We start from the raw sequence: 25,399 nt of genomic DNA, 5'->3' as shown, positions 1-25,399 counted from the left end.
TCTTTCTGCAATAACAGCATCCTGTGGACAATGCCAGGGATGCTGTGGGCTGGACCAGTAGCCTAACTCACTTGGACCGTGGCCGTATAGCAATCTCTGAGTGTTTGGAAGGTTGATTTCAGGAAAATGAATCCCGGGAAACATTTTTCTAGGCTGACCTTTGCAAGCCTATCACCCTGGACCGATTCCTTCCTTTTTATAGGAAAGATCTCACAGAAGTCTGTGTGGGTGGAGTCCTGCCAGTTCCCGAGGTTCCCTCCAGGCTTGTTCCCTGGTGTAGCCTTGGCTGTCATGGAACTCTCTGTGTAGACCAGGCTGACCTTGAACTCACAGAGCTCCTCCTGCTTCTGCCTCCTAAATGCTGGGACTGACAGTGTACGCCACCACCGCTCAGCATTTGGCTTCTTTTTAGTGCTCTAATCTCTTCAACAATGCCTTTTCTCGGCCCCTACTTTCCAGAGGCTTCTGTTAGGGGCAAGGGTCTCAAACCTTTCCACTCCACTGTAAATTCTAGCAACAAGCACTCAGCAAGTAATCACACCACAACCTAAGCAATATGGTGTCGTGAACTCCTCTCCACAAAAGTAATTAGTCTGCCGGGCGGTGGTGGCGCACGCCTTTTATCCCAGCACTTGGGAGGCAGAGGCAGGCGGATTTCTGAGTTCGAGACCAGCCTGGTCTACAAAAGTGAGTTCCAGGACAGCTAGGGCTACACAGAGAAACCCTGTCTCAAAAAACCAACCAACCAACCCCCCCCAAAAGTAATTAGTCCATTACTTCTAAACTCAGTCTTATCAAAATTACTAACATGTACACTATAAATTATTTGATAGAATATTTGGCTTTAATCCAGTTCCCAATAAGGGCCTCTTTCCACTTGAAACTGTGTGCACCCAGTCTTTTCTGATTGCATATCTGTCAGCATTTTGAACTGAAATTTTTTTCCCCTTGGAACTCACTGTAGACCAGGCTGGTCTCAGACTCAGAGGTCACACTGCCTCTGCCTCCCCTGTGCTAAGATTAAAGGCATGTGATACCCCTTCCAGGTAGCTCTGCTTACAGCATATCTAGGGCTTCTCTAATATGCCTTGTTCAACACTTCCGAATAGCCACAATATCCACCAGCCACTTCCTGGAGCTTTAGAACCACTTCTCCAGGCAGTCAGAGTAATTACCCTACATCTATAGCACCAGAGGCATTTTTGTTAATTTTTTAAAAGAAAGACAATTAAAAAAAAAATTAAGTACATTGTTCTGCCTGCAATATATGCCTGAATGCCAGAAGAGGGCGCCAGATCTCACTATAAATGGAGGTGAATCATCTCCTGGGAATTGAACTCAGAACCTCTGGAAGAGCAGTCAGTACTCTCAACCTCTGAGCCATCTGTCCTGACAAGTTGTTTGTTAAATTTTATGTGCTTTCTTTCTTTCTTTCTTTCTTTCTTTCTTTCTTTCTTTCTTTCTTTCTTTCTTTCTTTCTTTCTTCCTTCCTTCCTTCCTTCCTTCCTTCCTTCTTCCTTCCTTCCTTTCTTTCTTTTTTTGCCTGTGGGCTAAGACCTCTTCGGCAAACCCCATCTCTAAAATTTACATTATGATTCATAACAGTAGCAAAATTACAGTTATGAAGTAGCAATGAAAATAATGTGTGGTTGGAAGTCACCACAACGTGAGGAACTGTATTAAAGGGTCTCAGCATGAGGAAGGTTGCGAGCCACTGCACAAGAGTCTTCAGATTCTAAGCCCAAGTCCCTTGGTAGCTCTGGGCCATCACAGCAATCTCCTTCACGTTGGCTGAGCTGTGGAGTTTGTGTCCATCTCAGCCAAGCACGTGAGGACGCTGCTTGTGGTGTCTCCTGCCGTCCTGGTGCTTGCAAACGCCCCTCCCTCTGCCATCTCTGCTTTGCGTGCTTTCTCTTTTCCTGCTTCTCTGGCTCCCCGTTCCGTCTGCTTCACCTGCCCTGTTTCTAGGGCATCCCTTTGTCTATCAGACTGCTTCCTAGTGGCTTGTTTGCACAGTGGATCATTGTCAACGTCCTCCAAGTCTGCATCCAGCTCGCCTCTCCCACTTTTGATTAAGTATTTCCTCCACAGACATTTATAAACAAATGAAGCTGTTATCTGATACCCCGGAGCTGTTACCGGAGAAGCTACCTGCTGTGGCTGCTACAAATAAAACTCTACTTGCTCTGAGCCACCAAGCCATCTCTCCAGCTCAGTCTTTATACTACACACACACACACACACACACACACACACACACACACACGGCTCCAAAACCATATTATTATTGCGTGTGGATGGTGTGTGTGTGAAATCTGTGGTGCGAGATTTCTCTACGGAACCCCTTCACTCTAGGGCTTGGATCCAGACTTAACTGCCGGGCTTTACTCGGCAAGCGCTTTAGCCACTGAATCAACCATTTTGCAAGCCCAGTCTTTCTTTTGGCTCTTTAGAACCCACGGCACTAACTACTCTTGTCTGTGATACATTTTTAGTTCTTTTTGTTTTTCCTTCTGAGAGCTTCTTGACACATAGGGGTTTTGCGGAACAGAGGACTCTAGGTAAAAGGTTTCCACTTTTAAGGTCATCAGGTAGGAACTCAGTTGCCATTTGAACCGTTTACCCCGAACATAGATAAACTGTTTCTCTTTTGACCTTCAGCTTTCCGAGGGGTTTCACTACAACATAGCGTTGGTTTCTTTAGGTTAATCCCCTTCTTTTCCGTTTCTTGAGTGGTAGGCTTATGTGTTTTGACACAATTGGATATTTTTCATTCATTACTCACTCACTGATTACTCTTCTGCCTCGCCCACAGTTTTCTTTCCTTCTAGAATTCTGATGCCATGAATGCTTGGTTTTCTAGGGCAAGCTTCTCGGGCCTGTTCAAATTTTGATCTCATTTCTTTTCCTTGTCCACATGTCTATAGTCCTAGCTTCCCCGCACCGTCGTGGGTGACTCCTCAGCATGGGCAGCCAAGGCCAGCACACCTCTGTTGCTCTCAGGGTCTCAGGTCTAGGCTGGCCAATGGACCCCAGACACATTGTGCAAGCAAAAGGAGCAGGCAGGCCAGCTGAAGTCACTTGCTCCTTCCTGGCCCTCTGGCTAGTAAGCCTGACCCCGGGGAGGCTCCCTTTACCTTTGCGGAGTTTTCCAGGTGCCACTTCTTTAGTAGCAGGGTCCAGCATAGGAGACTGAAAAAACCTTGGTTTGCTCGGCCCTGTCTGGTATCACCCTGCTCCTTCACTCCTCCCACCCGCCCCCCATGGCCCCGCCTTCTATATTGCTCCGCCCATTCCCTCCCAAGACCTGGTCCCTGCCTTGTCGAGTACCAGATAAGCCAAAGCCTGGAGGATCAGCTGACCTGATTCCCAGGGTGGGGGCTGCATTAGGTTCTGAGTGTAATTTAGTTCATTTAATTTAAAATTTATAAGAGCCTATTATATTAGCTTGTTAGTGGCGGCGGGTCTACGCCCTCGGACTGGAGCTCGTCCCGCCCAGCGTCCCAGGGCACGCCCATGACTCAGAAGACATCAGTGAACGCAGCTACAGTAGCCCCGCGAGTAAGATGGGTGCCACGTTTAGGCCATCTGGCCCCGCGATCCACTGGGCAGAGGGTGAGGATGGAGCGAGAGAGGTGATGTGGTTGGTTACCTTCTCTGTCACCAGCTTCTCTTCTGACACTTCGGGAGCCAAGAAGAGTGAGTTGTAGGCGCCTAGAAAGGCAACCACAGTTTGGTTATTCTTCCTTCCTTGGGGAACCCGCTCTGGTTCTCTGCCCCCGAGAGTGACCCTTGTGTACCATTGGCAGGGGGCGGTCCGAAGAACACTGTCCCGTCCTCGGCCACCAACACGTTGTCCAGGCACAGGTGAGCTGCAACAGAGCGGATCAAGTATGCAGCCGTGTGTGGGCAGCTCCCTTGCCAGCATCAGGGGATTCCAGACCACACAGAGACCCCAGAAAAACCTGTCAAGACTGGACAGACACTGGAGGGCTGGCCATTCTAGCCAACAGTTGCCTAGGAACACTGTTAGGGTATATCACCCTCATCGAATTAAGAATAAACGGGAGGATGGGTGGGGACATGGTCCATATTGCTCTGCCCCTGGAAATGGCTGGGTGAAGTAGGTTGGGCCCTTCACATTCTCCAGACTCCAGGCTAAGAGGTTGCAGTGTCACAGCAGCCATTCTCCCACTCCCTTTTCTCCCTCCCCAGCTTTTGGGCTCAGGGCTCAAGGAGAGCAGGGTGACCCATCACCTGGGTGCTCCTTGTGTGTCTGCAGAGTGCTAAGGCAGGAGAGGCACAGTGCCCACAGCTCGTACTCCCTGAAGGGCCGGCCTAGCTTAGACAGAAGGTCCTTCAGGGACAGGCTCTGTGGAAAAGAAGGGTTACATAAGAACGCTTTGTCCACCTGATGTCAAGGAAGGGTTTCCACGGAGAAAGATGTGCGCTTAGTGCTTCTGTTTCTACTTGCAGTATCCCCCCTATGCCAGGGGCTGGAAAAGTTCTCCAAATTAAACACGAGTGTGGGTAAGTGTATGGAGAAACAGGAGCCCTCACCCATGAGCTGGTACAGTTGCCATGAGAGAAGATGGCAGATCCTCCGAGAAAGTACAGAGAATTACCTCAAGATACAACACTGGGTACCCCTAAGATCTGAAAGGAAACTGGAGTGGACAGCAGACCACTCAGGTTCAAGACCTTTCACCACTCACCAGATCCAAAAAGGGAAAGCAGTTCAAATCCCCAGGAGTAGATGAGTGGATAAAGAAATGTGGTTCAGGGGCTGGAGAGTTGGCTCCGTGGTTAAGATCACCTGATACTCTTGGATAACTCAATTCCCAGCACCCACACAGTAGCTCACAACCTTCTGTAACTCCAGATCCAGGGAATCTGATGCCTTTTTCTGTCCCCCATGGGTACCAGGCATGCACATGGTGCACAGTCACACGTGCAGGCAAAACATCCATACTTATACATTAAAATAAAGGTTAATAGAAGTGTGGCCCATCCGTGGGACAGACTATTAGAGCACCGCTCAGCCTTTAAAAGGAGGAGTGTTTTTACTTCTGTGAGCTTGTGTTTTAAACACATCGTGTAAAACTTAATGTTTTAACCATTTCTGATGGCGTGGCCCAGGGAAATAAGACCATTCAGGAACTGGGTGTGGCGGTACACACCTGTAATCCTAGCATTTGAGAGGCAGAGGCAGGAGGACCAAGAACTCAAGCTTATTCTTGACTCCACAGTGAGTTCCGGGACTGTTTGGGCACCATGAGATGAGAAGGAAAAAGAGAAGGGGTGGGGGATGGAAGAAGGAGAGGAGGGAAGAGAGGAGGAGGAGGAAGAGGAGGAGGAAGAAGAGGAGGAGGAGGAAGAGGAGGAGGAAGAAGAGGAGGAGGAGGAAGAGGAGGAGGAGGGAGAGGAGGAGGAGGAGGAAGAGGAGGAGCACTGCGGTGTTGACTATTGGTGAACCTTGAGGACATTATGCTGAGTGAAACAAGACAACAGAACAGAAGGTTTTTTGATTTCACACATGAGGTTGTATCTGTAAAGGCAAAAAGTGTAGAAGGCGGTGAGACTGTGGAGAGGGGTGGAGGGGAGTCAGTGTGGGCTGGAGGCAGAGCTCAGGCATAGAGATGATTAAATGGTAGATGTCGTGTTTACGCGTATTTTAACACATCTTCAAGTGAAAGGAACTAATGGAGCCTAGAAGAGATAGTTCCTGCCTGTGGAGGCCACCTGACAGTCTGGAAACAAGGTCACCACAGAAGTGCCTGTTAGCAGATGCTTTCTGAGGCCATCCTTCACCCAAGATGCTATCCACTGGCCCTGTGCATAGCAGGGGTTGACATGTTAGGTCAGACCCATGGCTCTTTGCTCTCCAGCTCATCTGCACTGCTCTTGGTGGATCGCTGTATCCTCAGGTGGGAACAATGAGCCTTGAACCTGAGGTGAGGGCTCCCAGCTCTGGGCCATTCTTATGTGGGAGTCTGAAGTCTGCAGGGCCCTGATCATTCTCTGTCTGAGGGAGGCTGACCAGATGGTTCAGGTGAAAGCTAAGCTCATTGGTCTGCTGTGTTCTGTTCCAAAGGAGAGACCTCAACCCTTTGCCTTTGGCACTGCCTTCCCCTGCACAGGTTACCCAGCTACCTACACATCTGTTTATTCATCTAGAAGATGGTGTTGTGATGGTGGCTGAGAATATGTGTGCATCCCTGGCCCAGACAACATGGATTGTCTGCATCATGGACCCTGCATCTCTTTAAGTAACCACACTTCCCATGGGAATTCTTCAAGCTCTCATCAGTGTACAGATGACAACATACACCACAGAATCGTCTGCCTCACACTCTCTCCTTTGGGGGGGGCAACAAAGCCTGGTGGGAAACCAGGCTGATGGTAGACATCAGCAGGCAGATGTCTTGGTAGACAGATGTATTATGTATACTGGGCCACTGGCTCAAGTGTCCTTACCCTTTGAAACAGGCTGAGGCACAAAGCTCTGAGGAACCCACAGAACAGTCAAGTGGGGATCACACTTAGTGTTGTGGTCTGGCCTGCAGACTCGTGCACTAGAATTTCATCTCATTGTGAGGTGTGAAGCTCAAGGAACCTGAAGTAGCCCCACTAGGAGCCATTAACTGTGGGGCTGCACCTATACACTGGTGGATGGAGGCTGAGCAAGTTAGTGCTTTCTAAGGCTGTCCAGAGGTTAGCTTGCAGGTCTGTGGGGTGACGTCTGGCCCCTCCCCCAATTTGAGTTTGGAGCTCGTTTTAGGAACAGGAAGTCTCCCCTGAAACACAGTTAATTATTGCCCAGGAGTGAAGGAAGGGCAGGGTAGGTCCTTTGTGAGCTACACCCCCTGGCTAAGGAGAGACAGCTTTTCATCTCCCTCATCACATACCTGTTCAGTGGCTGTGCTTCCAGGTTGTCTGGATTCTTCTGGAATCTTCTCTTCACTCCTAGGTATGTGGCCTTCATGGTCTGAATCTCCAGCGTCTACAGGGCTGGGTGAAGGTTTGTACTCTACAGATCCCTGGCTAGGAGATGAAGCCTCTAGTTGCCCCGAGGCCCCTGGACTCCTGTGTGGGTTGCGGCCTGCACCTGGTGTCTTATCCAACTGGACTCCAGGCTCCTGCTCTGGCCACAGTCTGCTTTTGGACTGTGTTTTGAAACCAGAAAGGCCATTTTTCCCTTCCAGGAAGAGCTTCCTAGGGTCTGGGGGAAAGAACTCAGATATGGCCAGCTGGTTTCTCGAGCCGTTCAGTGACAGGCAGAGGGTGCTGGTCTCTGTGCTTTCCTGCAGTAGCCTGGGAAACGTCTGAGCCTTTTTCAGCCGGCTTCGCCTGAGGTTGTCTCTGTCCAGCTCGCCCAGGGGGCACCTGGCATCCAGGACAAGGTCAGCCAGCCCTTCCTGTCCTGGGTTCTCACCATTTCTCACAGGGGCTGACAGCAGTGGTTTGGGGGATGGGGCTCTGGGCCTCTGCCCAGCCTCCTGCTCGGCATCCCTGGAAGCAGGAGGCTGGAGTAGGCCCTTTGATGGGAACAGTGCCTCTGGGTCAGTGCTGAGGTCTCCTGGCATCTTCTTGGGCCCCACGTTTCTTGGAGCAGGCCTTCCCCTCCATGTGTTCTCGCTGAGCTCTGAGCAGAAGGTAGGATACGGTTACAGCCGGGAAGCTTGGAATGGAGTCTGTGCTAGGGTGGCTCCCTGAGAGCCACCTCTAACCCTGTCCTAACATCACAGATCCCTCCCCCAAAGCCTCCCAGGGCAGGCTTACCTGTCCTGCACTCCCAGAGTCCCATCCACCCCTTAGCATAGGCTCCAGAGGCCCCCAGGATCTATTGTCACATAACTCAGCCAATTAGAGACTCTGAGTGGAGGTTTCTAGGTCTCCCTCTTGGCTGAGTGTCCCAGAGGACCAGCCTTTGCCTGTCTAATTACTCTGTCCCAAAGCTCCTTATTTTTCTATTATGATCACACAAGCCACTCCCTAAGGGGAGAAACGGAATCTGGTGGCAGTTGTAGGGTACACAGCTTTCTACACACATGGCATGCAGCAAGGTCTTGTACACATGCTACGGCACACAGCCTTGCACAAACACTGTGACACACAGTTTTGCATACATGCTGCAGTGACTCTGCTGCCTGTTTTACTCTGTAGTCTGTCTATGGCTCTGCACGCAGACGTTACCCTCTGCTGGCACTGGGGTGCTGCTGTCAGTCACCATGGTTACAGCATTGCAAACACTGCTGCTGGAGTGGAGGGTCCTCTAGCCATTCTGAGGCTCTGGGTGGTTGAGGGGGCAAGCACAGTCTCGAGACTATGATAAGTTCCAGGCATATAGCAACAGCTCGTCATGCAAAGAGGTGAGAATACCAGACAAGGCTGGCTGGAGTCACTAATCCCGAGTCTGAAAAATCCAGTGTGTGCCCAGCATGCACGTGTGTGAACGTATGTGTGGTGTGCACTTGAATGTGGATGTGTGCACGCTTACACTGGAGTGGGTAGTATAAACAGACATTTGTGTATTTACATATACAGTGGTATAAACATGTGAGTGTGTCTGCATGGGATACACATGTTAGATCTGAACATGTATGTGACTGTGAGTGTGGTATTGTGTACAAGGACAGATGAGCATGAGTGAGGGTGCATGATTCTATATGTGCATACTATGTGCATACTTCTGGGGTGGTTGTATAGATGTACATTGTCCCTGTGTACACATATGAATGTGTATGTGTGTGTGTGTGTGTATGTCTAGGAATAGACGTGGAGGTGATGGCGCTTACCCTGGAATGCTCCGAAGGACTCAATGGAGAGCACCCTTCTTCCAATGGCTGAGAGACTGCGGCACAGGCGGCATGAGGACACAGGCTGCATCTTCTCCTCACACAGTGCTATGATGCTCTGCAGGTGCCAGGGTGCCTCTCAGGTGTGCAGCTCAACAAGAAGGAGACCTAGCCTCCTGATTCCCTCCCCGGCCAACTGCACAGCTCTGGGATGGCACCCATCACCCCCAGATCAGGCCTCTTGCTTCCACATGCACTTTCTGGTACATATAAACTCGTACACCCTGGCAGAAAAAGACTCTTTTGTCCCTGATAACTTCCATTATAAATTTCATTACAAACGTCTTAGTAAAGACTGGCCTTTACTCCAACAGAATGCAGCGCCTCCAGATTCTAGCCAAGGAACCTCAGTGAGGTTGCGAGATCTGTGCTGCTTGTGCTTATGTGTTCATGCACCACGTGTGTCCAGCTGGGAGCTTACCGCCAGGTCCGGCCGCTCTCTGGGGTCTTCTGCCTGCATCTGGCTCAGCAGTCCCTCCAGGTCTGTGCTCAGCTTGGGCTCCAGCTCTGGTTCTGGGACATACTCCAGGGCAGCCTTCAGTGTGGCCCCCAGGGAGTAGATGTGAGCCTGCGGTACCAAGGAGTGTTAGTACCTGCCCTGCAAATGGCTGCTTTCCCCTGCCAAGGCTCAGGGCTAAGCAGACCAGCAGAGTCTGTGTTCAGCGTGCTGCCTGGGCCTGTTGCCCAAGGCATAGAAATCCTGTTCTCCCCAGCTGCCTATTTTGCCTTAGGCATTCTTCACAAACTGGATGCAAGCAGGAGGAAAGAAGAGTTTTCTTTTGGTTTAAAAGTTGCCACAGTCCTTTCTGTGCTCAGGAGAGGGAGGGAGGGCTGTGCACAAGGCTGGGACACCAGGTGTGTGGAAGGGTGTGGGGGTGGGGAAGCCAATGTTATTCAAGAAGGACTAGCTCCTCTTTTAATCTGTTTACAAAATGAAATCACTATGTGTAGTCAGAGCATTTTTTTAAATTTATACTTTTAACTCATAAATAACCATCTATATTTAAGGGGCACAGTGGGATGTCTCAATGTATGTTCATTGTGTTAACTTAATACTTGATTTTTTTCCTACTTCTTAAAAATCCACCGCCTTACTCTCTGGGATTCCTGTGGGTTTTGTTGCTCTTATAAGTGGCACACTTAAATTATATTTCTAGCTTGAAACTATGGATACAAAGGAACCCATTTGAGCTGGGCTGTTTTCATATGTCGGAAGTCTTTTGTTCTCTTAGGCCTAGGTCCTGTGTGTGTGGTGTGTATGTGAGAGTGTGTGTGTGTGTGTGTGTGTGTGTGTGTGGTGTGGTGTGTGGATGTGTGTGTGTGTGGTGTGTATGTGAGTGTGTGTGTGTGGTGTATGTGAGAGTGTGTGTGTGTGGTGTGTGTATGTGAGTGTGTGTGTGTGTGTGTGTGGTGTGTATGTGAGAGAGAGTGTGTGTGTGTGTGTGGTGTGTGGTGTGTGGATGTGAGTGTGTGTGTGTGTGTGGTGTGTATGTGAGAGTGTGTGTGTGGTGTGTATGTGAGTGTGTGTGTGTGTGTGTGGTGTGTGGATGTGAGTGTGTGTGTGTGTGTGTGTGGTGTGCCTGTTCTGGATTTAGCCCCTGCTAAATGTGATTTAGCCCCTGCTAAATGAGAGTGTGTGTGTGTGGTGTGTATGTGAGTGTGTGTGTGTGTGTGTGTGTGTGTGGTGTGTGGATGTGAGTGTGTGTGTGTGTGGTGTGTATGTGAGAGAGAGTGTGTGTGTGTGTGTGTGTGTGTGTGTGGTGTGTGGTGTGTGGATGTGAGTGTGTGTGTGTGTGTGTGTGGTGTGTATGTGAGTGTGTGTGTGTGTGTGGTGTGTGGATGTGAGTGTGTGTGTGTTGTGCCTGTTCTGGATTTAGCCCCTGCTGTGTGCACTATGCTTAAGGTCTTTGTCTGCTGTATTCTTAGCTAGGGCTGGGATCCTGGCTGCCCCTTGTCACAGACCAACACTCCTTTTCCAGCCCTGTTGTCTGTCCCCTTATCTTCTGTGAGAGGAATCAGAGTGAGAAAAGGGGACAGCAGACCTGCTGGCTGCTGCTTGCTGAGTGTGAGCCTCCTTATCCTTATCACGCAGCTCCTTGTTTTCCTTAAACTCATCCTTTGGTCCCTAGCCTGAAGTCTACCTGCGAGCTGAGGTCTGCAGCCCTTGATGGACCTGTTGCCTCTCTGCCATGCTCACTAACTCATAGTCTCCCATCATCATGGTCGTCTGTGAGGACCGTGGTCTCAAGCAAATGATAGGTGACAGCACTGGGCTATCAAGGCTGCTACCACAGGAGCCCATCAGAGTGACAAGGGCACGACAAGGACCTGCGTATGTGGAGGAGGGGACATCGCAGAGGCTGGGGCATTGTTAACTTTTGGACACTAGTGAGCCTGTGGGGATTTTTGGACAAGGGCATTGACCATACTCAGTTCTGAGAAGACTGGCTTCAAGCCCAGGAGATTCTAGAAAATGTGTTGGGGGAGTTAGTCTTGGAAGCAGAAGAGGAGAGTGTGTGTGTGTGTGTGTGTGTGTGTGTGGCTAGATGGTGTACGGAACACAGAGGGTCCAGGGTGGATGAGCTGGTGTTAGAACATTCCAGAAAGGGTGTATTTGAGCCAGAGTGAGGCTCCAGGACACACACTTTGACCCTGGGCTCCTGTTGATGTTATATCACCTGGACTGTTTACGGCTTCTGGCAAGCTCCAGCAAAGTCCTTCAGAGTAAAGCCAATCTGGGACAGAACAAAGACCCTGGGCACCATGACTTATACTAGAGCCATATTTCCCAGAGTGGATGGGGGACACTCCCCATGTATACCCAGAGTCTCTCCAGAATAAGACTAAGGTAGGAAGAACCAACTCTCTGTGTGTGTAGAACACAGAAAGGTCATAGATCGTCCAGGGAACTGAAGGAGACCGTGGACCTGGGGCCCCTCTCTGACATATACCCCCAGCATCCTGTTCCACCTTGGATAACCACACTGCAATCAACCCACAGGAAATCCCCCTCTGCACAGGGCTCAGCCCCAGGGGAGCAAAAGGATCCTTTGGTGCTCAGTGGCTACTTGATCTGTACGGTGGGAACATACTGCCCTCTACAGGAAGAGCCCCAGTCACGGGTTCCCAGAGGCAGAAGGGCTTGCATGGCTACAAGGGCAAATAAGTAAACAATGAATAAAACAACCAGACACATGGATGAGCGAGCCTGAGCTGCATGGAAGAGGCTGCACCTGATCAAGGAACACAAGGGTCCACAGAACGAAGGAAACCTGCACTTGCTGTATCCAGCAGGTATGCAGGGGGTGGGGGAGGGGCCCAGCCGACCGACTGAGTCAGAAAGTCAAAGGAAAAAAAAAAAAAAGACAAAGATGCACTAGAAAGTCCCAGTGTGTTCAGAAATAGGAAACAATTGTAGGGAATGACTACTTTCCAGTGACTCCGCTCCCATGACAGCTCTCACAACTCGGGTCAGAGGAGCCAGCCTCCACCAGCCCTGCTGAATCCAGCCACAGGAAGCCGCAGAACAGGATGATATCAACATCTCTGTTCTGTGTGGTTGGACAGCCACCCTGGGGGCGGTGGTGCCAGCTTCTCATTGTGATAGCTCCGTTTGGATACTGATCGCTGAAACCCCAGCCTTTGAAAAATTACAGGGCTGTATACTGGTTACATGTGTGCCTTCTGTGTATACATCTCCATAAAAAGGAAAACCCAACCTATTCACATAACTGCACAACGCATAGACTGAACTAAAAAACAAGATTACCCAGAAGCCAGCATGGTATGACAAAGCTCACATGCAGAGGGAGATTCACAGCGGGAAATACCGACTCTAAGAAGATGAAGATGGATGAGCCAAGTTTCCCCCTGAAGTGAAAAAAGAATCAGCTGCCGAACTCAAAGCAAACAAAAGAAAAGAGAGAATAAGAAACAAGCACCAAAAGAAAAGATAGAATCAGCAATAAGAACCCATTGCAGAGAGCACACAGATACCCCCAAGGACCAGACAATGCAGAGGGTGCTCTAAGAGAAATAATAAGATAAACAGCCTCTGGTTAGACTGACAGAGGAAAAAAGAGAAGGCAAAGAAGAAAGGGCCAGCACATGGAAACAGGAAATTTGCAGGCATCACAGAGATGCAAAGGGCATCACCCCAAGCCCGTTAGGTCCTGTTTTCATCTGCTGTAGTTAAAAAAAAAAAAAAGGAACGGTTCTATAACTATTAAAAATTGATGGTAGTGAGAAATTGTTCACAAAGGAAGCTGATGTTCTTTTCAATGACTCTTCCCAGACTTTCAAGGCATAGATCAGCCCATTCTTGTATAAACAGAGCAAACAGACAAGCTCAGAGCAATCTCAAAACCAGCACTGGCTAGAAACATTCATAGGGTAAAATGTACCAGCTGCCCATGAAAACCCTAGAAGACCTCTGGTAAGTCCTCATTAGTCAGATTCAACAGTGCCCAGAAGAGATATGACACTTGGTTAGCCCAGCTTTTCCTAAGTGGGGCAGGGTGGTAACAGTAGAACATGAAAATGCACACATTAACATCTCAGTGAAGGAAATTGCATGATCATTTCCAGAGGACAGAAGAAATATTTCATAATATGAAATATGTGTTCCTGGTAAACCTTGATAAGCTCAGAAAAGAACTCTTATGGCCAAGGCCAGTGCTGTCCGTATGGTTAGGTCAGGGTAAGCAGTCCTCCAAGGCAGGTTGCACTTCTGCTGTTGACTAGATGGTACACTCACTGAGGTTTGGAACAGAAATAAGCTTTGTCCCCAGAGGAGACAGATTGAAACACTGTTGATGATTTGATCAGCGAAAGAGGAAAAAAAAATGAAAAGGTCCTCTAAGTTGTTAGAAATAGTAGCAAGATTCTGCAAGATGGTTTGATATTAAAGCGACTAAGGCTAACAAAGAAACAGAAAGCTGAAAGTAAAAACATAACCAAACCATCAATTTTTGGATGGACTCAGAACCCGATTTCTTTCCTTTTGAGACAGGAGCTCACTATGTAGCTCTGGTTACCCTGGAACTCACTATGTAGACCAGGTTGGCATGTGCCACCATCCCTGACCTGATAAGTTCTTAGGAGTAAATGTAATAAAAGATATCCAGGACCCCAACAGTAAGGGCTTTAAACTATCCCTAGGGGATTTCAAGAGAGATCACAATGGGCCGAGACAGCTATGGTGCTTGTCTAGTACACAGAGACCCTCAGCTCTGGAAAAACCAGACATGGTGGTGCAGGCTTGTAATCCTGACACTTGCGAGATGGAGGCAGGAGCCAAGGTCATGTTTGGCTACATATTGAGTTTGAGGCCAACCCTGTTTCTAGAAGATAAAAAAGGAAGAGGAGGAGGAGGGGGGGAGGAGGAGGAGGAGGAGGAGGAGGAGGGATATGATGATGAACTAAAAGTCAATAAGCAAAAGATGTCTTGGAGATGAAGAATATAACATGAATTCTACCCAGACCAATTCATAATGTAGGCCGTTCTAGTCACCATGCTGACGGAGCTCAGTAACCAGATTTTACATTCGCTACAGGGAAGAGACTGGCAAGTCAGTGCCCCTGCAGGCAAGCTCTCCACCAGGCCACAGGGCTTGCCAGGAAGTGGGGAGTTAAGAGAATAGGGTTGGAGCTTAAAGGTGAGCGAGGGACCATGGACCAGAGTGGGATGGACATCTGAAAGCCGATGGCCTTTGCCGGGATCCTGATGGATGGTTGTTGTGTTGCACAGCAGCCGGACAGCAGGACAGCAGCCAATAAACAGAGCTGGGGAATGGCCATCCAGCCACAGAGGAAGATCAAGTTCTAACTCATGCTGGGTGAAATAAAATCAAATGCCGCATTCAACATCAGTGTATATCGAAGTCGTTATAGCATCAGTGTGTATTGGAATATCACCTAATGCACTGAAATTATACAACTTTGGTTTGTCAACCACAGTCTAGTAACACCAAGGAAAACAGATTCTCTGAAGGACTAGATGTGAAGACTAGAGAGAATGTCAGTGAACTCGGCGCAAGCTGAAGTTATCTGAGAAGAGGGAACTGCCATTGAGAAAATGCTTCCATAAGATCTGGCTCTTGGCAGTTTCTTAATTAGTGATTGATGGGGGAGGCCCCAGCCCATCGTAGCTGGTGCCATCTCTGGGACAGTGTGTTTGTGTTCTATAAGGAACCAGGCCGAGGAAGCCATAAAGAGCAAGCCAATAAGAAGCACCCTCCATGGCCTCTGCATCAGCTCCTGCATCCAGGTTCTTTCCTGTCCCGACTTCCTCCAGCGATGGACCATGACGTGAAAGTGTAAGTCAGACAAATCTTTTCCTCCTCAAGTTGCTTTGGTTATGGTGTTTCATCATAGCAATCGTAATCCTAACTAAGACACTTGGACAATGCAGTCAGACCCTATTTCAAATAAAACAGAGAAACTCTTTCAATCAGAGGACAGCAGCTGGCATGGGATCCCTTGAAACGAGTTAAGGATGGTTTGAACCACTATGTGGATGCTGGGAACCCAACTTGGGTGCTCTCCAAGAGCAGCAAGGGCTTTTAACCACTGAGCTATCTCTCCGCCCCCCCCCAGAGGTGTTTCTTAAGGGTGGTGGCCATGCATACCCTTTTCTGGTTCCTCCCACAGGTCATTGGTGAGGCAGAGAAGCCATCTGATTTGACTTTGCAGTAAGTGAATTCAACACCAACCCTAACAGAGATGTCCAAGGCCACTGCTTCCAAACACCCTCATGTCTTTCAGTAGCCACCAAGGATGAAGGTGGGGGCCCCAGAGGCAGCCCCCACTGAGGACAGCCTTTGCCCCACCCCCTTCTGGGGACAGCCTATTATACTGAGACCATGAGACTATGGTAATAAAGGTAACCCCATAAAGGAAGAGGGCAAGGCTTGGGGAGTCACCACTTGCTGGTACTTACCTCAAAGGTGTTTCCTGTCAGGTCAAACTCTGGGGGTACAAAGGCACCCTCGGGGTCATCTTGGAGAATAAAAGAAAAGGCATTCTGATCTTGCCCTTTGACAAAGAATAACCCCACCCACCACAGCTCAGACCCCGGGAGCCTCCTGGGACAGGAGGAGGACTGATTCCCGGGAGCCTCTGTCCTTTGCCCGATATTAATGCCTCTAAGGAAGGCGGTAAGCATCCAAGGCAATGAATGATACACCACACTGGAGCCACACGAGTTCCAAAGAGGAAAGAGAAAAGGAATTTGTTTGGATTCTTGAAGAATTTATCCTGGCCTCCTAACTTGAGAAACCCAACCTTTTCCCTAATGGTGGTCAGCTTAAGTAGTCAGATAAGTCTAACCCTTCAGGTCCCCTGCATCCATTTCCTGCAGGCAAGGGGTGCCAGCCTTGGGGAGACAGTGACCCAGGCATCCTGTTATTATGAGGAAGGTCTGAATAGAGCTCAGAATTGTGGCTGGGCACTTCTCTGGCTCTCTGAGGGAGTGTATGGCAGTCTTAGGATGCTGTGGTTTACAGGGGCCACCCAAACTCAACATCCAGTCGGCCTTTCTCCCTCATAGAGGATACCATCAGATTCCCAAAGAAACTGGGGCCTCGTGTCCTCCCTTGTGTCCCCAACTGCTCCGTGCTTCCAGCCAACCTCAAGGTACCTCCTCTGTGCTGCACGGGGTATCCCTCACCCCTATCATGTTCCCCTTTTCCTCACCACTGAGCTGTTCCATGAAGCACACGTTTCCACTGGTGTTGAAGGCCAAGGTGTCTGGTGTGATGCACAGGGTCTGGAAGATGGCTGCGTGGGCGACACTCCGCATGGACAGGCTGCACTCTAGGCACACAGCCCAGGCCTCCTGCTCACTGAGGCCTCTGTCCCGCAGGGAGAGGATGTCAGCCAGAGACACATTTTCCTGTCAAGACAGGCTTGGTGTGAGCCCAGAGGGCTGCCCCAGGAAGGCCCTGGTAGTCCATCCGGAGAATACTGCACCAGTGAAACAGACACTTCACTCACAGTCAGGAAGAGGGCTTTAGGCCAGGCCCTTTTATAGACAGAGTTATCCTGCTGTCCCTTGAATGTCACAACCATGGAGCATTTGGTGAAGCCACCAGAGTGCTGCTCAGAACAGGCACAGACATTCACACATACTTGTCTCCACGTACGCATACTCACACTTAGTAAAAAAAAAAATTGATCCCATATAATAATGCATCCTGCTCTACACACCTACACTCATGAGCACAGCCGAACCTGCCCACACGCGTCCACACACACCAGCACTCATTCGTATCAGCTTTCTAAGACTGCAAGGCTCTTGCCTGGCTGCTGTCAGGGCCCTGGCATCTCCTGTGTCCATGTGTTTGTGTACCACCCACTTACAGGTGTGGGCGGGAGTGTCTTTGAGAACTGGGCTCGGGGCTGGTGGGGGCAAAGGATGTGGATAGCCTTTGTTGGGATTGGTAGGGTGCTGAAGAAGGTTTCTCCTGGCATGGCTGTGACCCCAGGACACAGGCAGATGACAATCCTTAATGATCTTTGCCTCTAGCTGACATTGTAAGGCATCCCCGTGAGCACAGGTCGCAGATGAGAAGACAGAGTGCTTAAACCAACCAACCAACCAACCAACCAACCAACCAACCAACCAAGCAACCAACCAACCAACCAACCAACTAACCAACCAACCAACCAACCAACCAACCAACCAACCAAGCAAGTGACCAGCCAAAGGCAGAAATCAAACAGAATTCTCCTGTGCTGGCCTGAGCCTTTAGGTTCTGGGTGGGTGTTAGATCCTGCATCTCCTCAGGCCATTCCATTCTTTGAGTCCAAGGTAGGGCTTGGTGAGGTCACTTGCCCAGACCTCCTACTTCTGAGACAGAAGCCCCCTGACTTGTTAAGCTGTTTTTTGTTTTGTTTTGTTTTGTTTTGTTTTGTTTTTCTAACCAGGGCTCAAGTCTGCAGATTCTTCATAGTACCAAGGACTCCTTAGAAGTCAAAAGAACCCAAGCTCCCAGTGATGCCCACTGGCCCTGGCCAAAGAGGCACACACATACAATGCATACACACGTGTATACCACCCCTTCATGCCTCCACACAGGAATGAATGTGCCTGCACAGTGTACAACATGCCTGTACATACATGTTCACGCAAACCTACACAGACACTTAAGCGAGGTAGTATGCAACCTTGTAGACCCTGCGGGCTGTGCCAGGTAAGAGAGATGAAGCCAGCTCACTCCGAGTCTGAGTCACTGTCAGTCCCTCAGCAGGGCCTGCCGGCACCCCACTGCTGCTGCTCATGCTGGCCAACAGGCCTGCTTGCTCACAGCCATGACAGGATGTGCCGCCAGCAGAAGGCAACCCTGCCAGACATGCTGCTTGGCCATCCTGCAGCCTACATCACTGCCTCCTACTTAGGTATGGTAGGAAGATGCTCCTGACAGTGGGGAGCCTGGGCGGATCTCAGAGCAGCTGAAGACTTGTAGCCCCCAGTGTCAATTTATGGTAGGGGTCTATAACTTGGAAAGGCAAGAGCACAGGGTTATTTCTGTGATTCTGGGATAAACCAGTGGACCCCGAGTCATTGCTTCCAGCCATGGCCTTCTCCAAAGACAGGATTACTAGCCCTTCCACACATGACAATCTCAAGTCAGAGTCAGCTTACATAGCTGCAGCCCCTGCCAGTACCCCCACGCTAAGTACTGAAGGACCCAGAGGCCTGAATTCTGGGCTCTGGAGTCAACTGCTTCTAGGACCTACAGCTGTTCCAGTTTTGCTAGGCAGGAGAAAAGACTGTCTTTTGCCCAAATCTATGCCACTGGAGGGGGTGGCATGGGGGTGGGGGAAAGCTTTGGCTAATGGGCTGGGGACAAGAATAACAGACCAGGAGAGTCTCAGCTGCCATTTGCCAGATACCCCCTCCATTCCAATAGGAGCCCACCCTGTGTGTTTTCATTGGCTTCCTCAAGAGACTGCCTGGAGATGGGGTAGCCCAGTTTCTCTGCCATACAGCTCAGTTCCAGTGCAATATGTTCAGCCTGTCACAGGGTCTAACTTTGGTTCCACAAGGTATCAGGTCCAGGAGCCACTACAGACATGATCTACTATGATGCCCAGGAGCAGTAAAGCTTACTCCTATAGATGTGGGTCTGTAAGGAGTTCCCACGCCAAGCACACTAAGACTCTCGTGCAGACCCAGACACTGTGAGCTCTAAGCTTGCAGTCTCCCACAGCTCTTGCCAGCATGGTCTGATCTTCAGCCAACTCTGTGGCTCTGTTTGCCCTATATAGGCTCAGATCTCTGGTGGGTGAGAAGTTTCTTCACAGTCCAGCCTGACCCTCAACCATCCTTATCAGGGTGGTACTTAAGGATGTGGGGTGGGGATCACCTATGCAATTTCCCAGCAGATCAGCCCTCTGCTTGCAGTGCACTGGTACAAATTCAGCCAGACCTCAGCTGGGAGGGATGAGACCCTGGGGATTGGGGGCTATGCTCCAGGGAGAGACACTTCAGCCGATCCCTGAGCCTCAGAGAGCAAGGCCTTATCTGGTTACTGCAGAGTGCCCTGCTTAGGGCTTATGTGTGCTAAAGAGCTCACCCTCCCCGAGACAGACTTGGAGCTGGGTTATAGGGACTCCAGGGGGGTCATCATGCATACTTCAAGTGCATTTATAACCAATTAACTTTTCAGCTTATCATAACGGGGCCTGCCAACATCAAACTCAAACTGATGCTGGCAGCGTTTGTTGGCAGCCTTAGATCATGAGCAGCCAAATCCCATTAGGGATGCCAGAGCTTGCAAGGTGCTCTGTGGGCTGTGTCTGCCCCCAAGTGCCCACCCTGCTGGCTCAGGGTTCCATTCTTGTTTTAGGTTGTCTTCTGCTCAGACTCCACTTTGAAGCATATTATATGGACTCTAAGGGCATGATGGGAATACCCCTTTCTTTATGGGAGAATCTCTGCTGTGGGTCTCTGTTCATTTTCAGTCCCCAAGGCCTGTCCAGCACCAGGGGGTTATGGGAGGCTTTCCATTGGCTTAGGAACAGTGAGAACTCTGCTGACACCCAATGGTGCCATCTTCATTCCCAAACCAGTACTACACTGCACTCCTGAAGTCCAGTTTTATCACCTACCTCTTGATCAGTACTGCTGGGCCCTCGGCCACAGCCATTTGCATGCCTGCCTTTCCAGCAACTATGGCTCTAGACTCCAGTCTTACTATTTTGTCTCTGACTCCACTTTCCATGTCCAGAAAGACTGATGTTCCATGTTGAATCCAGGAAAGACCATCTCCTTCAAGAAGTCCACCTTGCATAATTCTTGGTCAGAGTATCTCGACTGTGCATCCAGGAGATTCTTCTTGCTGTTTTGGTCTAAAAGACCAGGAGACACAGCATGGCTTCAGCCTCCACAACCTAATGGGACATGCTGAACTATTCATGATGAGTTCTAAGTGTTCAGTGGGTTTTCTCATAGACACGTGGCCTGATCATGTGACTTGATTCTCTGGAGAAATCGCTGGGAGCAGGTGCTGGACTCTTCATCACAAGAAAATGACAAGATGTTTTCTAATGGGCATTTCCCACCCCCACCACAGAGGAAGGACCTGCTCACACATATCACGTCCAGTGTCATCTCTGACCATCATGGTAAGGTCTTCAGTGAGCCTGTTTAGCCCTCTACCAGTTATCAAGGGATTAGACAGCATGTTCTCAAGCCATTTGGATTTTCTTTGAGCCATGAGAGGGTAAAGATATTTAGGGATCCCTTGAAGTCTGTAGGATTTTATTTTTTGGTTGTAGTAGAGAGAATTCTGATGTCCTATGTGCTCTGTATGTATCCTGGATCTGGCTTTACCTCATCTGTACAAGAGCTGTCATTGTCTGGGTCACACCAACCCCGTGGGATTAACCAGCTCGGAGACTCAGGATGGGTGGCAGCCTAACTCTTTGCCACCCTACTCTGGACAGCTTTCAAATACAGCCAGACACAGAAGGCTGTGCCAGGCACCGAGTCATGTGACCTTGATGAACACAAATTTAAAAACCTTAATGGGGACTGAATTGACTGCAGGAAGCCTAAAATCTAATCTCAGCTGAATTCTTAGACATGGGATTCTGTCGGCGCCAGGCCAGGACCCTCAGACTCTTCTCTTATTTTAGAGACTCGGTTTCTGTTGTTCAGTTTCCTTGTGAATCCGAAGCCTTGTGCATGCTAGACAAGCACCCTCCAGCTGAGCCCTATTACTAGCTACCTCCTGTTTAGAGGAATAAAAATAACACTTTTGCTCAGGTGAGAGGCTCACCTGAACATCCCACTGAATGCCATTAAAATGGGGGAATTCCATTTCACACCAAGGACTCACCGCAGTCAGAGGATGGCTATCTCATGCACTGTGAATGTGAAACCTCTCCAATCCAGAGGGACCGAGGACATTTCTCATACAGAAGCTATCAGGGCATGGTAAACAGATGGCACTCTGGGTATAAGGCTCAGCTTCCACCTGCAGGCTTAGGTTCCCTTGATGTAGTGGTACCCACTGCCTCAAATGCCAGGCTCAGAGTGAGCCCTCCAAGCTCAGTGGCTGATACAAAAGGCCACAGAGGTTCTCAGATCTGCTTCTATTGGCAACCGAGAGCTCAGGCTCCCACGGATACCCTAGAACATGTCCTGTCCTCCAGCAGTTCTGAAGGCCGTGTGCTGAGCGCATCCTTTCTTTCCCATCAAAGCCAGCGAGATGTCCAAAGGTTTATTTATTCCCTGGACTCTCCTCTTCACAGCCTTAAATTGCACCAAATCCAGGCCACTCAGGGGTGGGGGTGGGGGGCAGCACCAACCCCAGCACTACTCAGAGGGCCCTGGAGGTGGGACAGGCAGGAGCAATTTTTTAAAAATGCTTTCAGAGCCCACTCTTTTAGGGAAAAGGAAGGGAAGAGCTGCCAGGGCCTGGTGCTGCAGACCACACAGGCTTATGCTTCAGGAGGATTCTGGCTAACTTTCACTCATCTGCTGGCCAGACCAGCTGCAAAGGCTGGTGGAGGGTCTCTAGCACCAGGGTATTTCAGGGACTAAAGAATGGTGTATTCTTTACAGGGACTCCAGAGCCTGGTTTGGAGGAGCTCCTCAAAGGTCCTGTATTCTTGAGGGAGCTCAAGATACCCCCGGGAGCATTTTTTTGGGGGGGGCTGCTTGCCATGCTTTTTCAAAACATGGAGTTTGTGCATGACCATTGTTTGGGGGCTTAGGGAAGGGGTCCCTCGCTTCTCCAACCAAGAGGGGCTCTGTGTAGCTCCAGCCACTCTGTACTAGAGGCTCTCAGGGAACTTGGGGGAGGAAGGTTTTTCCAGAGAAGGAAGAACCCTCAATGATGGGAAGGGGTCTCACTGGCCATTCCTAAGCTCATCTGCTTCAACACCTGGCCAGCTGTGGAGGTCAGGTGTGTCCCTATTGTCCCTACCTGCCAGAATCTTCACCCTCCCCCCCCCAATTCTGTTCAAGGATTAAAACCAAGAGCCCATTCCTCCAGTAGCCAACTTTACAGGGACAGTCCCATTGCTGTCCCATATAGCATTCCAGCTGTTCTGTGGCGGGTGGGGCTGAGGACAGGATCCCCTAGCAGTTGCTACTATGAGGGGCCAGAATCTATGCAGCAGAAGAGCTGTGTTCCACCCACTTCTTTTCCCCACCCCTTTTCTGGAGCAGGTGGGCTTCTGGGACGGGCTCACCTCATCCTCCGGCAGGGTGGGGAGCGGCTCGAAGTCGTAGAAGTCCAAGTCCTTGCCATCTTCCTCGTAGAAGCCCCGGGAGGCTGGGTCCATGGCCTGCATCTTGGCGCTCAGCAGGGCCTGCGCGCAGGTTGCAACTCTGGCCCTGGACAGAGCTCCGGTCTGGGATCCCCTCCCCAGCAGGTTTTCTCTGGGTCAGATCCCCTCTCTGGCGGGTCCTTTCCCGGGCAGATCCCGGTCCAAGCTGGCTGCCGCCTCTGAGCCTGCCGGGCTGAGCTGGGCACCGCCAGCTACGCGCGCCCGGCCGCCATGGCAACGCGCCCGCTGCCTGCCGCAGTGTCGCCAAACGGTGGCGCGGGGACGCCTGGGGCGGGGCCGGGGGTGGCTCCCTGAGGGCCGTGGTCACTGGCGGGCCGGGGCCGAGTTTGGGCTCCGCAGATGTCTTCAACTACGTCAGCCTCCGGGGTGCACCCTGCGCCTGCCTGCGCTGTCTGTGACAGTTCGGGGCGGAGCCACTCCGCGCAGCGGCCATCCTAGGGGTCTGCACCTACCTAGACTGAGGGTACCAAGGCTGAGCCCACCTAGATCACACTGGTCCTCAGGACTTTCGCAGTTCCCGCCCCACCCAACCCAGGGGCGGGGTTGCTGCAGTCACCTCCAGTGGCAGCCACGGACTGGGGCAGGTACTGGGTTCTTTAGCTCCTGGAGTCTTTTCCTTGGCTGGGTCCAGTGATGGGCAGAGAATCAGAGTTCATTCACCACAAGCACAGCAAAGGACTACATGGCTCTCCCAAACTTGGCAAAGGACAGACATAGAACCCCTTCCACAGGCTAGTGTTTTTGTTTCTGACAGTCTTTACAACCTTAGCTGGCAGAACTATGGACCACAGCTCCTGAAGCACACTGTAGGTCAGATCGGCTCCTGGCATTGCTGGCTCTATCCCTAGAGCCTAGACTGATCAGACATAATAGTAGACACTCTGCTATGCGCTCCTTGAGTGAAGGAGGGTGGGTTTGTAACTGGTCATGCAGAGTCCAAGGATACAACGCAGTTAGGGATGCTAATTCTCAACAGCCTGCCCTTAGGGCTTCCAATTATTAGCTATTCAAGAGCTTGCAGCCAGGGTAGGTGATGGAAGGTACTGGAAACTTGAGTTGGAGAACAGACATCTCACAGGTCTGCTCACTCCTCCAACACTGTTTTGGGTCAGAAGGGGGCAGATGTGACCAGCAGACACTGTTTGGACTCCCGGGCTTTAGCTGCAACCTGTCTCCGGGCTCTAGATAGATGGCTGAGCCCTGTGCCTCAGTCCGCTGCTTTGGGCCAAGCTGACTCCTTCCTTTGTTCAAGCTTTGATGCTTCTCAGCCACCTTTTCCTCCATGTGCTGCCCTGGTCTGTGCTCTCCTAACCTGTTCTCCACCCAGCCTATACACTTCCAGCCTGTCCTCTCCCTGGTCTGTGCTCCCCAGCCTGTCCTCCCCCTGGTCTGTGCTCCCCAGTCTGTCTTCCCCTGGTCTGTGCTCCCCAACCTGTTCTCTACCCAGCCTGTACACTTCCAGCCTATCCTCTCCTTGTTGTGTGCTCCCCAGCCTGTCCTCCACCCACCCTGTGCTCCCCAGCCTGTCCTCCACTCAGCCTGTACACTCCCAGGCTGTCCTCTGCCCAGCTTGTGCTCCCCAGCCTGTCCTCCACCCAGCCTGTACACTTCCAGCCTGTCTTCCACCCAGCCTGTCCTCCACCCAGCCTGTGCTCCCCAGCCTGTTCTTCAATCCACTCCCTCCAGCCCGTGCTCCCTTAGTTTATCCTCCTCTGTAGGCTGTGATGCCCTCAGCTTGTGCTCCTCCAGCCACGCTCTTATCCCAGTCTGTGCTCCCTACAAAAGGTGCTCCCAAGTCTGTGCTCCTCTGTAGCCTATGTTGTCCTGAGCCTGTTCCCCTGAGCCTGTTCCCCTGAGCCTGTGCTCTCCAAATCTGTGCTGCCCAGGCTTATGCTTCCCAGCCTGTGCTCTCTCCACAGGCAGTGCTCCCTGAAGCTTAGTGCTTTCCTCTAGTTGACGCTCATCCCATCTGTGCTCCCTAAGCCTGTGCACGCCACAGCTGGTGCATCTCAGCCTGTGCTCTGCCTTTCTTCAGACTCCATGCTCTCTTGAGGAACCTAGGTAGGTATGACCAGAAAGACAAGGCTCTGGGGCCTGGTGGTGGCCAAGGTGGGACTTTGTCAGGTGGCTTCACAGATGCCTTTGAACCCTGGGTTTAAGGAAAAGACCTAACATCAACTGGAAGGGGCAGGCAACCCAAGACTTATGGGGTGACCACACTATACAGTTTCTGGCTCTAATGATGCACCGTTTACTTCAGGGGAAAAGGAGTATCCATCTTGGGTTAAGTTTGAATACAGACGTGGACTCAGCTTTTGCTGCAACAGTCAAGTCTTGCCTTCTGGCTTGGGTAACACCATGGCTCCTTCATAGGGCTAGGGCATGAATGCTGTGAGGAATGGGGAGGGGATTTTGGACAGCTCAGACCTATCGGCTCTCTTTAGACTACCAACGACTTTCCTAAAACTTTGGCCCTTCTCAGCTAGACACCCGTTAGTCTCACTGAACATCTGCCCATGTGTGTGCATTTATAGTGAGCTTTACTGCAAGGGAACGGTATGGTATTGGTCCCGGTTCTCTGGACTTGACACACTGTAGATGCTGACAAAGGCTGTGTGAGAGGATGATGCTGGAGGGCAGAGCACTCCACATTATCAACTGCTGAGCAGCACAGATGGTACCTGAATGTCCGAGAGGCCTCTGGATCCAGGAATAGATCATGGGAGTGGCTTCCC

At 50.6% G+C, this 25,399-nt stretch overlaps 1 protein-coding gene across 1 annotated transcript in view; it reads right to left on the bottom strand.

The window, feature by feature from the left end:
- Positions 1–23,158, bottom strand: part of Kndc1 (kinase non-catalytic C-lobe domain (KIND) containing 1) — a 46,845-nt gene extending 23,687 nt beyond the window's left edge. The window contains 9 exon segments of the mRNA NM_177261.4: positions 3,653–3,714; positions 3,801–3,872; positions 4,258–4,372; positions 6,909–7,645; positions 8,799–8,916; positions 9,280–9,426; positions 15,799–15,857; positions 16,554–16,752; positions 22,566–23,158. Coding sequence (NP_796235.4) covers positions 3,653–3,714; positions 3,801–3,872; positions 4,258–4,372; positions 6,909–7,645; positions 8,799–8,916; positions 9,280–9,426; positions 15,799–15,857; positions 16,554–16,752; positions 22,566–22,667 — 1,611 coding nt within the window. The 5' untranslated portion in view covers positions 22,668–23,158.
- Between the last annotated feature and the right edge of the window lie 2,241 nt (positions 23,159–25,399).

Source organism: Mus musculus, chromosome 7 (genome assembly GCF_000001635.26).
Source record: "Mus musculus strain C57BL/6J chromosome 7, GRCm38.p6 C57BL/6J".
Lineage (NCBI taxonomy): Eukaryota > Metazoa > Chordata > Mammalia > Rodentia > Muridae > Mus > Mus musculus.
This window is presented reverse-complemented; position numbering and strand designations above follow the sequence as displayed.